Below are 12,744 nucleotides of genomic sequence, written 5' to 3' on the forward strand. Positions count from 1 at the left end.
GAGTGCTGGGGGCGGTGGGTGCTCCTCAACCACAGCTCCCCCCCCCCCCCGCCAAGTGTGGCTTGAGGCAAGACCCCCCCCCCCCCCCATTTCTTGCCCATCCCTGGTGCCAAAGCTGCGAAATGCAAATGCTGTACCCCACACCCCCAAGTCCTCAGTTATCCTCCCTGGATGCTTTTTGGGGGGCACCAGAGAGCCCTGCTTTCCTTGCCCTGTGCCCCCCCTGCGCCCACCCCCTGGGGACCCAACCTTGGGGACCCCCGCCAGGGTTGAGGTTCATGGGGGCACATGACGTGCTCCTGCTCGGTAGCTTGTGGTTCCCCCCCGGCAACCCCTGCCTCAAAGCATCCCCGTGCAGGGACCCCTCCCACTCTCAGCCTCACCTGGGGGGCTGCTTCCTCACATAACGGGGGCTGTGCCCACCCCCCCAAGCACCTGGGCTGACGAGAGGGAGCCCAGGAGACCCAACAAGCAACATCCCAACAGCAGGAGACGGTGCCTTCCAAGGCGATCAACGTTCTCCTTGCCAGAGATTGAAGCCAACGCAGGTGCACGGTGCCTCCCACCCTTTCTCCAGCTTTCCCAGCAATCATCGACACCCCCAAACCGGGAAAGGCCCCAAACCGAAGGATCTTCCATGTTTCTCGTTGTCCCCACACGAGGAGCACATTAGTCAGGGCTGCTCGGGGTCCAGCACGTTCAGAAATAAACCGACAGCGATCCACGCGAGCCCCCCATGCCCCTCACCCCAGGGGAAGCCATTCCCCTACATCCCACCTGGGATACTCCAGGAGCTCACCCAACGCTGGAGCAAACATCTCCAGATGGATTGGGAAAGCGAGGCAGCGTCAGCATGAGATCACCCCCCACCCAGGCCATGGCCGAGAGGGGCGCAGGGTGCCCACAGGACATCCAAGCAGCACAAAGTGTGAAATAATTTGCTCCAACAGCAAGGCCAACCCTTTCCTTGCCGGCCCCCGAGGTGGCATTGGCCATAAGGTCATCATACCATCTACCTAGTGCCACCTGAGGTGTCCTCAGTCACCCCAGATGCCCCCAGCGGGGCCAGCACGTAGGACATAGGGACTACAAGGGATGCAAGTTCTTCTGGAAGAGGAACTGAAGGCCAGCAGGGCACCCCAGACCATCTCCGATGGCCTCAGCAGTTGAATGCAACCCCAGGTGTCCACCAACTGCATGGATACCCCTCCCCAGGTGTCCACCAACTGCATGGATACCCCTCCCCAGGTGTCCACCAACCCCTTGGATACCCCTTCCCAGGTGTCTACCAACCACCTGGATACCCCTTCCCTGCCACCATGGGGAGACATGGACAAAGCCTATCCCAGGATGGGAACCCCCTGAGATGTGTCCACCACCTCATGCCCAGGAGCTGCCTTAGGAAGAGACCAGAGCTGCCCCGGTGCTGTCTCCAGAGCTGAACTGGGAGGAAGCTGGGAAGCCTTGGGGCAGGGGAGAAGACCAACACGACCAGGAGGCCAACAACCATCCATGCAAGGGGATGCAGCACCCCAAATGCCAGCGATGGCTTGTTGGGCCACCTCGCACCCATCGGCAGGGTGCTGTGCCAAGTGGGACGCACCCACATAGGATGGGATGGGATGTGGCAGGTCCTTCCTTGCCTCAGGTGACCCCCCACCCATGTCTGAGGGACGTGGCAAGACCGCCAGGGACCATGTCAAAACGAGCTGGAGGAGGCAATGCGACAGAGCCGTCGTTAAATAACCATCCTGTAATTAGTGTGCAGAGCGCCGAGGAGCACGCGCTTCCCACCCCACCCCCCAGTTCCCAGCGCTACAGGGACCATATGGAAAGGGGGGGACGGGGACCCAGGATCTCCAGGAGTCTGAGAGACAGCACAAGGACACCGGCATGGGGGGGCTCTTGTCTCACCCTCGCGAGCAAAGGTCCACGTGCCACCCTCTGCCCAGCAGCCAAGGATGGGGGAGGGGGACAAATCCAAGCTCTGGCAGCGGCACGTAGCTCCGGGAAGCGAGAGGAGGAGGAGGATGATGATGATGCAGGGGGGCCGGTCATGTCTGACTTTGCCCATATTCCATCCAGGTTCTTACCTGGAAAGTCCCAGGAGCGGATGGAAAACTTACAGCGCCGGGTGTCACTTGCTGGGGGTCCCAAAGTGGACGGTGGCAGCATGTCCCCCCGTTTTCTTCTGCTCCCTACCAGCCCTGCCAGTGCCCTGGGGCGGAAGAAAAGGGGGTGATTAACCGGGTCATTAGCAGCAGCATGAGATATGGACGGGACGCGTGAACCCAAATGGGTTTCAGGGGGGAAGGGAGGTGCCCGCTCCTCACTCACTCTTCCCCATCATCCTTTCCGCTACCTGTACTGTCATCGCATCGCCACCCCCAACTCAAAGAAAAAAACACAGGCAAGTCTCTCCCCGACCGCAGGCGGCGGCATGTCCCAGCTCCCTGTGAGCCTTCCAGTCCGGGCTGAGCCACATTCACTGGGATGACTGGGGAGGGGGATTCTAGGATGACTTAGGGGGGGCTCTCAGCCCCCCCCGCCTTTCCCTGCAGGAGGGCAAAGAGGGCTCCTGGCTGCCCGCCGGTGGTGTGCCATGAGCCATCGTGTGCCATGAGCCGCTGCATGCCACAAGCCACCGCGTGCCACAAGCTGCCGCGTGCCATGACCACGGCGTGTCATGAGCCACGACACACCATGAGCTGCCGCATGCCCGCCAGGGGCTTGCAGTCGCCCCATCCCACATGGCTGGGGAGGGTCCTGCCGGGATCGCCCCCACTGGAGCGAGGAGAGGACGGTGTTGGCTCCAGGTTCGGCGAAGGGCTGGGGCTGAGGAAAAGCACCGCGGCTTTCCAGGGGTCCATGCCGGCCCTGGGGTGCTCCCCCAGCCTGGACACACATACACATGACGCCTGCTGTCGGTGGCGGCGGGGGGGCTTAGAGCCACCGCGGCTCGGCAACACCCCGAGTGCGCTCAGCCATCGCGGTGCACGCGTTGGTGCTGCAGCAGGTTGGAGGGATGAGCAAACCCCTTGTCGCAGACGCTGCACTTGTAAGGGGTCTCGCCCGTGTGCACCTTCTCGTGCACGGCCAGGTAGGCCAGGTCCTTGAAGAACTTGTGGCAGAAGCTGCACTTGTAGGGCCGCTCCTGGCTGTGCACGCGGTGGTGCTGGAGGAGCAAGGAGGGCCGGGCGAAAGCCTTCCCGCACACCTCGCACTTGTAGGGACGCTCGCCTGTGTGCGCCCGCTCGTGGATCACCAGGTAGGACGACTGCTTGAAGGCTTTGCCACAGGTTTTGCAGACGAAAGGGCGCTCGCCCGTGTGCACCCGCTCGTGGGAAGAGAGGGCGTTGGATTGCTTGAAGCCCTTGCCACAGAGTGGGCAGACGAAGGGGCGGTCGCCCGTGTGCACCCGCTCGTGCACCTTGAGGCTGTGCCCGTAGGTGAACTTCTTCCCGCAGACCCCGCAGACGTGGGGTTTGTCATCGCAGTGCTGGCGCTGGTGGAGGAGGAGGGCGTTGGAGGTGGGGAAGTCCTTGCCACAGTCGGCGCACTTGAAGGGCTTCTCGGCGCAGTGGGTGAGCGCGTGGCGCTGCAGCTCGTAGGGGGTCTTGAAGCTCTTGGCGCAGCGGGGGCAGCGGAAGGGGCGCTCACCGCTGTGGATGCGCCGGTGCTCTTGGAGGTTGGAGCTACGCTTGAAACGTTTGCCGCAGAGCTCGCAGCGGAAGGGGCGCTCCTCCGTGTGGACCAGGCGGTGGCTTTTGAAGTCCGAGTGGCGTTTGAAGGAAGCCTGGCAGAGGTCGCAGCGGAAGGGGCGCTCCTCGTTGTGTACCACCTCGTGGCTGAAGAGCTCCCACGCTCGCTTGAAGGCTTTCTCGCACACGCCACACTGGAAGGGCTTCTCGTCCACGATCACCTCGCGGATCTCCAGCTCGCCCACCTTGGGGTGGGCCGGCAGCCCCGCTGCCGCCACCTCCTCCAGCTCGCCCACCGCGCTGCCCAGCACCAGCTTGGCCGTGGAGTAGATGCCGCGCTCGTCGATCAGCTGCACAAAGTCCGGCTTGGGGCGGGCATCGTCGGCAAGGGGCAGCTCGGGGGAGCAGGACCGAGACCTTCTCTCTTCCTCCTCTTCCTCGCTACTCCGCGGCACCTCCTCCAGCCCGTTCTCCACGAAGCCCCCCGTCCTGCCCCAGATCAAGCGCAACCTCTTCCCTTGGGAAGGTCCCGGCTCTTCAGCACTCTCCCCCCGGCCCGGGGATGCGGGGATCCGACTCGCCTTGGGTTTCAGGCACAGCCGGTGCTTCCGCCGGCACGGCCGCTGCTCCCCTGGCGCCTGGTGGGCCGGGAAAGCCCCCTCATCCTCATCAGTCTTCTGGCAGGGGCTGCCAGCACCCCGAGGGGCGAGAGCGCCCTGGCCACAGCAGCACTGTCCCAAGCGGCGCGGAGAGGCTGGTCCTAGCCGCTTCGGTGAGCCTTCCCTTAGCCATCTACTGGCTGCATCCTCCTCCTCCTCCTCCTCCTGAGCCTCCTCCTGCTCTTCTTCACCTTCAGGCCCATCTCCTTCGGAAACGGGGGAGAGGCGCTGGGAGAAGGGAGGCTGGCAGGCCAGAGGACATGGCTGCCCTTCCATGGCACCCCCTGCAGAAATGAGAAAGGAGAGAGCGTGAGAGGAGCGCTGGGCCGGAACGAGGTGGTGAGGGAATGAGGCGTGGAGATGGAGATGTGGGTGGCAGCAGCGAAGAGATATAAACACGTCGGCAGGGAGGGAGGGAGAGAAGGAGGCAGAGACTACAAAAAGCTTGTAAAACCCCGCACCACCAATCCTTTCCCCCTGGGGGGATCAAGGCAGACTCAGAGCCAGAAAAACGGCTTGGATCGGCACTTAAAAGCTTTGTTTTCACCCTCAGCCGGCTCCCAGCATGCGAAAGCAGCTGCTGTCGACAGCTGGGAGCACTTCAACCCCATGCGGAGCCTGCTCGTAGTTACCTGGTCAGAGCAAGTGCCAAGGGACCGGCCTCAACCGCGTCCCCAAGCCCTCAAGGGCCGGACTGAGCTTCCAGGCAGGGGTTGGAAAAGCTCCTCGGAGGCTGCTCGGCGTCCCCGGGTGCCTATGTGAACCTTCGTCGGGACACGGAGCCGTCAGCCCTGCCCCGGGCAGGGGACGCAGGGAGGGACTCGACCCCCAGCTCCCAGGCATCCAACAGGCTGTTTTTTCAGATCTGCTTCCCAACAAACGCTCCTTTCTTAAGCTGAGGGTTTTCCAAGCTCTGTCCGAGCCTGCTGATACCTCTGGAGCTTGGTTCGGCGGTTGTGCGGCTCAACAAGAGATGCCGGGCTCCGAGCTTCGCCTCGGGGGTCCCCTGGGCTGGGTTTGCTGCTCCCATCTGGGACACCGCACACGTATCCGTGTAGCCAGCGGAGGAGAAGGCTAAAGCACAATCCTTCTCCCAAGACCCCACATGAAATCACTGCCCATGAAGGCCTGACACACAGGCAAGAGCGAAAAGGAGCCCTTCGTGGTAAACAGTGGAATTCCGATTTAGGTCTCACTTTCCATGTCCGCAGGCATCCTGGTGGGAGGCAGTGGGGATGTCAGGAACGCAGAGGAGAACGCTCCCACTGAGCCGGCGAGGAAGCTGCCGCAAAACCAGGCATAAAACCGCCCCAAAAGGCGCCCCTGAAGGGAATCCCACGGGCACCAGCAGGGAAACGGCTGCCAGAGAATAAAAATAAAAAAAAACCCAGGAGAAAGGAATGATACAGGCTGGGAAGGTGGTGTGCCAAAGCTTCCCAAGGAGCAGTAAGTGCCGGAGACCTGGAAGAACCAACAAATCCTGGGCACAAAGCCCACCCAAGCCCACCGGTGGCGACGAGAGGTGTAATTTGGTGTCACTCGCTGGCTGCAACCAACAGATGAGAAGCTGCGGGATTACAGGCAAGCAGTGACACAATGGGGACTTCCCAAGGGATTTTCCGGGTTTTCCCAGGCGGGATCAGAGTGCAGAGGGCGAAGGAGCCTCAAGCAGGCAACTGCGAGGGAAGGCAAGGGGGTGAGTGATAAGTGAACGAGCTAAACACAATTAATAACCACTTCCAGCCCGTTAACGAGGAAAAGGCGCTCCCAAGAAATCCGGCTCCTCAGCCACACTTCCCAGCCAGCTCTCAAAGTGCAGAGAAGGGAATTCCCAGAGGATCTGCCGGCACGATTTGGTCTCACTGCCACGGAGGGAATAACATGGTCCCAAAGGGTAATGCCGGAGCACCGGGATCAGACCCCCTGGTAAAGCAACGCCGAGGAATCCCCCACGGAAAAGCAAAGGGATGAAGGTGCTGGTTGAATTTTTACAACTAGAAAAGGGTGAAGGGGACGGCAAGTCAGAGTAAATAAGCCCATTAGTTAAAAAAATCCACTAAACCCCCCCCCCAAACCAGCAAAACCTGTTATTTAGCTGAGCAGAACCAATGACTTTCTGTTCCCTGCTGAGGCAGGCGCTGACGAGATGCTCCCATAATTGTTTAAACGCCCCAAATAACGTAGAAATAACTCCGAAAACTGAGAGGGGGCTCAGGATTATCCTCTCCCATCCCAAAAAGGCGAGCGTGCCCGGGAGTCGGATCGTTTCTCGGCCAAGAGGCTGCAGAGCCGCTCCCTTCAGGTTGAGACAGTCGGGTGAGAAGTGGCAGGAGGGTCCAAAAGCCGCCCACAAGCAGAAGGGAGAATAAATCCGCTGCCACCAGTCCCTCCTGCTCTCAAATCCAGGCATTAAAAGAGGGAATTGCCAGCGTGGGGAGGAAGGGACGGCACGGAGCGGGCTGGGGGGAGGACACGGCAGGGCACGGCTCGCAGGGGGCTTTTTCTCCTGGATTTTTGTTGGAAACATGCTTCTCCAGCTCCAAAAAAAGCAAATTTTGGGGCTTTTTCATTGTGCTTGCTGATTCACTGTGGCAAATGAATTCAGGATGATGACATTTGTTGTTTTCTGTGCGTGCGACAGCTACGACAAAAGCAGCGAGGGGGGTTTAGGGTGCCCTGACCTGCCGCAGCCACGCGGGAGCCCCTGGAGGTGTTAATCTGGAGGAGCGGAATGAGATGCCGGATTTATGGGGGGATCAGGAGGGATCCACCACCGCCGGGTGGTTTAAACCGAGGAGGTTTGGATGGATCCGCTCTTGGGGAAGGGATCAAAGCGTACAGGCGGCAAGGCTGAGGAGGAGAAAGGGGTGAAGAAAAAGAGCACACGGGTGGTGAGATGATGTATTTTGGGGGGGAAATTCCCCCAAAAATGGGCCAAAGAGGAGGTTTGGGGAGTTCATCCGAGGTGGATCCCCCCAAAAGAGCCATCATGCTCCTAAAACACAGCAGGAGAGGTATCCCGCAGGCGGGCAGCATGGCGGCGGAGCTGAACGCCACCGAAAACAGCGCCGGCGTGGACGCAGCACCGGCGAGTTGCCGTTTTGTGGTGCGGGACTGAGCGGGAAAATCTGTCAGGAAAGGGGAAAAGGTTCATTTCAGCGGGAGGATGGGGGCAGGGCGGGAGTGCAGCGGCGGTGAGGAGGGATAGAGGGATGCACAGCAGTGGAAAAGGCTTCGATCGCAGCTGCTGGACTGAAAATACACAATTTTTTGCCGCTCCCCTCTCCCACCCCCGCCATTAGCAATGCTCCCAGTTTGCCCAGCACCACCAGTAACCATGGGATGGCCAGAAACACTCACTCTCCAGCCCGACCCCCCGCCTTCCCACCTCCCAGTGAAAATGGGGCCACGCTGGAAGTATCAACAAGGATCTTCCCTTCGTGTCCTGGTATCCCCCCTCCCAGGAATGCCACCAGCCCTCCCAGTATGGCCCAGTAGCCCCAATATCATCCAGATACTCCCATCACGTCCCCCTCCCCCAAACCCATGACAATCAGACCCCTTCCAGTATGCCCCAGTCCCCCCAGCATCAAGCAGACCCTCTTGCTTCATCCCCTCTCTCATCCCCACTATCAGACACCCCAGTATGGCCCAGTCCCCTCCCAGTATCAACCAGACCCCCTCATCCCTCTGTGCTCCACCCCCTTACATCCCCACCCTCCCAGTGCACCCCAGTCCCACTCCCAGTATGGCACGGTCCCCTCCCAGTATCAACCAGACCCCCTCATCCCTCTGTGCTCCACCCCCTTACATCCCCACCCTCCCAGTACACCCCAGTCCCACACCCAGTATCAACCAGACCCCCTCATCCCTCTGTGTTCACCCCACCTTACATCCCCACTCTCCCAGTATGGCCCAGTCCCCTTCCAGTATCAACCAGATGCCCTCATCCCCCTGTGCTACCACACCTTATATCCCCACTCTCCCAGTACACCCCAGTCCTACTCCCAGTATGGCCCAGTCCTCTCCCAGTATCAACCAGACCCTCTCATCCCTCTGTGCTCCCTGCCCTCAGTACAACTACACCCTCCCAGTATGTCCCAGTCCCCTCCCAGTATCAACCAGACCCCTTCATCCCCCTGTGCTACCACCCCCTTACATCCCCACCCTCCAGTACACCCCAGTCCCCTCCCAGTATGTCCCAGTCCTCTCCCAGTATCAACCAGACCCCCTCATCCCTCTGTGCTCCCCCCATCACAACCGCACCCTCCCAGTACACCCCAGTCCCACTCCCAGTATGTCCCAATCTGCTCCCAGTATCAACCAGACTCTCTCATCCCTCTGTGCTCCGCCCCCCTTACATCCCCATCCTCCCAGTACACCCCAGTCCCACTCCCAGTATGGCCCAGACCCCCTCATCCCTCTGTGCTCCACCCTCCATCACAACCACACCCTCCCAGTACACTCCAGTCACTCTCCCAGCATCAATCAGCCCCCCCCGACCCAGCACCGCGCCGGACCCTCCCCCCGCCCCCTCCCCGCGGGAACAGCCACGGCGCGGCTCGCCGCCCCTCCCCCACCCCCAGGGCTCCCCCCCGCCCCCCCCGGGGCTCACCGGGCCCCTCCGGGCCCCCCCAGGCCCCGCCGGTGCCGCCGCCGCTCCAGCCCCGGCCGGTGCCGCAGCCCAACGCCTCCCCCCGGAGCCACTTCCGGCCGCGCTCGCGCGCCGCGCCGTGACGACACTTCCGGCAGGGGGCGGAGCCCGGCGGCGGCTGGGGGGGCGGGGCGGGGAGGTGCCTGGGCCGCGGGGTGGTGACGGGGAAGGGGGGCACGCGGCGGGGAGGGGAGGGGACATGTCTGTGGGGGGGGGACATGTCGGGGGGTGGGGACACGTGTGGGGGTGGGGACACACGTGGGGCGTGGGGACACTTGTAAAGGACATGTATGTGTGTGGGGACACGTGTGCGTGGCAGGGCCACATGTAGAGCACAAGTATGTACATGGGGACATGTGTGTGTGTGGCAGAGCCACATGTAGAGCACATGTATGTGCATGGGGACACGTGTGTGTGTGTGGCAGAGCCACATGTAGAGCACATGTATGTGCATGGGGACACGTGTGTGTGTGTGTGGCAGGGCTACACATAGAGCACATGGATGTGTGTAGGGATATATGTGTGCATGGCAGGGCCACATATAGGGCACATGTTCGTGTGTGGGGACATGTGTGTGTGTGGCAGAGCCACATGTAAAGCACATGTGTGTGTGGCAGAGCCATATGTAAAGCATGTGTGTCCGTGGGGACACATGTGTGTGGCAGAGCCACATGTAAAGCACATGTATGTGCATGGGGACACGTGTGTGTGTAGGAGTGCTACACACAGAGCACATGTATGTGTGTGGGGACATGTGTGTGTGTGGCAGGGCCACATGTAGAGCACATGTATGTGCATGGGGACATGCCAGGCCACTGTCTGCTCTGTAAAACGCCGCTACGCGTGTGAATTGCAAAGAAGAACCCCCAAATTTTTGATTAATTTGAACAATTTAAGGGGGCGGGGGGGGATGGGAGGGGCGGGGTGGTGGTGCGTTCCTCCCGGAAGCGGTGGAATATTTCCTAATCCCGGATTTTCTCCCCCTGTTTGCTGGGAAAACAAAGCCAGAGCCGAAGGCCAAAGGAAAACAAATCTGGCACCCGAAGTTTGCTCTGCAAACACACGGGTCGATCCAGTCCTGGTCCTGATCCTGGCCTGGTCCCGATCCCGGCCTGATCCCGATCCTGGCCTGGTCCCGATCCCAGCCTGATCTGAGGGGCATGGAAAAATTCCCAAAATTCCCAAATTCTGGCCCTGGTGCCGAAAAGTGGAGGGCTCACTGCCTGCTGGGGGGGGGGGGGGGGAGCAGCATGGGGGGAGATGGATTTTGCAAAATAATTAATATTTTTTGTAAAAAAGTAAGTTACATTTTTAAAATTATTTAGAATTTATTTTTTTAAAAAATTAAAATGGGTTTAAATTTAAAAAACAAATTGAAGAAATGTAAATGAAATTTAAATTTTAAAAGTAAATAAAAAAATTTAAATATATATTTAAATTGTAAAAGGACATTTAAAAATAATTTTTACATTGAAATTAAATCTAAAAAGGACATTGAAAAAATCTAAAATTAGATTTAAATTTAAAAAGAACATTGAAAAAATTAATTTTTAAATTAGATTTGAATTTAAGGACATTGAAAAAAATTTAAATTAGATTTACATTTAAAAAGTAATTTGAAAAAAAATTAAATTAAATTTGAATTTAAATGTTAAATTGAAAAAATAACTTCTAAATTAGATTAAAACTCAAAAAGTAAATGGAAAAAAATTCAAATTTTATTTAAATTTACAAAACAAATTGAAAAAAAATTAAAAACAAAATTAGAATTTGAAAATTAAATTGAAAAAAATAATCTAAAACCCTCCTAAGTGATCACCCTCAAAGATTTTCCTCATATTCTGATGAAACTTCATGGGTTGTGCCTGGTCCCCATGGCCCCTTGTCCTGTCAGTGGGCACCACCAAGAAGACCTTGGCCCCATCCTCTTGATGCTCAGCCTGAAGATACTGGTAGGCATTGACAAGGTCCTCTCCCAAGTGCTCCGTCACCCTCAAAATTAAAGTTTTTCCTCATTCTGATGGAACTTCTTGAGTTGTGGTTGGCGCCCGTCCACCAAGAAGACCTTGGCCCCATCCTCATGATGCTCACCCTCAAGACACTGGAAGATGTTGACAAGGTCCCCTCCCAGCCTCCCCTTCTCCAGCTAAACGGTCCCAGCTCTCCCACCCTTTCCTCACCAGGATGCTCCATCACCTCTGTAACTTCCACTGGACCTTCTCCAGTAGCTCCATGTCTCTCAAACTGGGGAGCCCAGCCCCGGACGTGGTAACGTTCTACTCCCACAGTCCTGGAAAGCAACTTGCAAACCAAAAAATTAAAAAAAATAAAAATCCCCACCAACCCCCCACCACCCACCACCCCTCCCCCCATGCATGGTCCAGAACGGGCTGTCCCCTGAGGACTTGTTTGCTCAGCGCCTTCCCGAAAACCAAATTTCACAATCCCACCGCCGACGTGACGCCGGTGGCACCAGAGTCGCTTCCTGGTAGAGGCTGGGCTTCTCCCACCATGCCGGGGACCCACCGCGGGGTCCAGAGGGAGGGGGTTGGGGTGGAGCCGGGGGGTGGGGGAGGAGGACATGGGACTTCTCAAATAGCCGGTGCCTTGTGTACTCCTCTGCCTCCTCCCCATCCTGCGCTTTGTGTCTTTGCTGCCGTCATGAAGCCTGTCCTCCTGGCGTGTCTCTGGGGTAGGTGAGGTGGGATTTTTTTGGGGTTCTTTTATTATTTTAATTTTTTTTCTATTAATTAATTAATTAATTAATATTTACCTATTTATTTATTCATTAGTTTATTTATTTACCCATCTATTTATTTTTTTTTAAATTTATTTACCTATCTATTTATTCATTGATTTACTTATTTATTAAATTTTTAAAAACTTGTTTATTTATCTATCTATTGATTTATTCATTAATTTATTTATTAAATTTTACAAAATATTTATTTATTTACTCATTAATTTATTAATGTATTAATTTTTTTTAAAAAATGTGTATTTATTTACCCATCTGTTCATTAAATTATTTATTAATTTTTTAAAAAGAATTATGTATTTATTTACACATCTATTTATTTATTAATTAGTTCATTAATTTATTAATTTATTTAAAATGTTTATTTATTTACCCATCTATTTCTTTCTTTCGTTCTTTCTTTCTTTTTTTTTTTTTTAAATATTTATTTATTTACCCATCTATCTATCCATCTCTTTTTTTATTCATTCAATTATTTATTTTCTCCCTGCTTTGGGTCTGCATCCCCTCCCCCGCTGCGTCCCCTCTCCCACCGCCGCTCCTTGCCCAGCCCGAGCCGGTGGCATTCGATCCCTCGCAGGAAACCCGCCTCGACGCTCAGATCCCGACATCAAACCATGCCGCGATCCTGTAAAGACAATAATCTCCCCGGATTCCGACTTCCGGGCGAAGGAATCCGGACACGAGTGATCCCACTTCCTCTCTTATGCTATTTTCCACATTATCTTCCCACCCACCCCACCCCCCCAAAATAATTTTTTTCCATTTTCCCAGCAGACCCTATTTATTCCCCACATTTTTCCTCCTCCTCCAACCTTTATCCAGCAATCCCCATGGGCACGCGGCAGGATGCGCAAAGCCCGTTAACATCCAGATTTAGGAGCAATGATGGGAGTGCGCAGAATTGTTCCTCTTTCCCGGCATTTTGCCATCCTGCGTCTCCACGCTCTGCAGAATTCCCCCCAAATTGGA

The 12,744-nt window shown here is 56.4% G+C and overlaps 2 protein-coding genes across 4 annotated transcripts in view; one reads left to right on the forward strand and one right to left on the reverse strand.

Annotated features, from left to right (window-relative positions):
• The window catches only part of LOC101918677 (deleted in malignant brain tumors 1 protein-like), a 48,662-nt gene that overhangs the window by 30,330 nt on the left and 5,588 nt on the right, over positions 1-12,744 (forward strand). Inside the window, exons 26-28 of the mRNA XM_055807639.1 lie at positions 3,101-4,454; positions 6,601-6,676; positions 11,390-11,706. Coding sequence (XP_055663614.1) covers positions 3,101-4,454; positions 6,601-6,676; positions 11,390-11,706 — 1,747 coding nt within the window. The remainder of the gene's footprint in view (positions 1-3,100; positions 4,455-6,600; positions 6,677-11,389; positions 11,707-12,744) is intronic.
• On the reverse strand, positions 1,734-9,109 carry ZNF132 (zinc finger protein 132). 3 transcript variants are annotated; one of them, XM_055807148.1, is made up of 3 exons: positions 8,976-9,109; positions 4,993-5,719; positions 1,734-4,644 (listed from the first exon to the last, which is right to left on the reverse strand). In XM_055807148.1, exon 3 carries the CDS (start codon positions 4,634-4,636, stop codon positions 2,981-2,983), a length of 1,656 nt encoding a protein of 551 aa, XP_055663123.1. In that variant the 5' UTR covers positions 4,637-4,644; positions 4,993-5,719; positions 8,976-9,109; the 3' UTR covers positions 1,734-2,980. The 3 variants fall into 3 exon arrangements, with proteins under 3 accessions (XP_055663123.1, XP_055663121.1, XP_055663122.1); XM_055807146.1 differs by having other exon boundaries at positions 4,993-6,036; positions 8,976-9,102; XM_055807147.1 differs by having other exon boundaries at positions 4,993-7,488; positions 8,976-8,993.

This window comes from Falco peregrinus, chromosome 6, assembly GCF_023634155.1.
Source record: "Falco peregrinus isolate bFalPer1 chromosome 6, bFalPer1.pri, whole genome shotgun sequence".
NCBI classification, from domain to species: domain Eukaryota; kingdom Metazoa; phylum Chordata; class Aves; order Falconiformes; family Falconidae; genus Falco; species Falco peregrinus.

Coding starts and splice junctions, on each gene's coding strand:
- ZNF132 (XM_055807148.1), bottom strand. CDS start 4,636: ATGGAAGGGCAGCCATGTCCTCTGGCCTGCCAGCCTCCCTTCTCCCAG.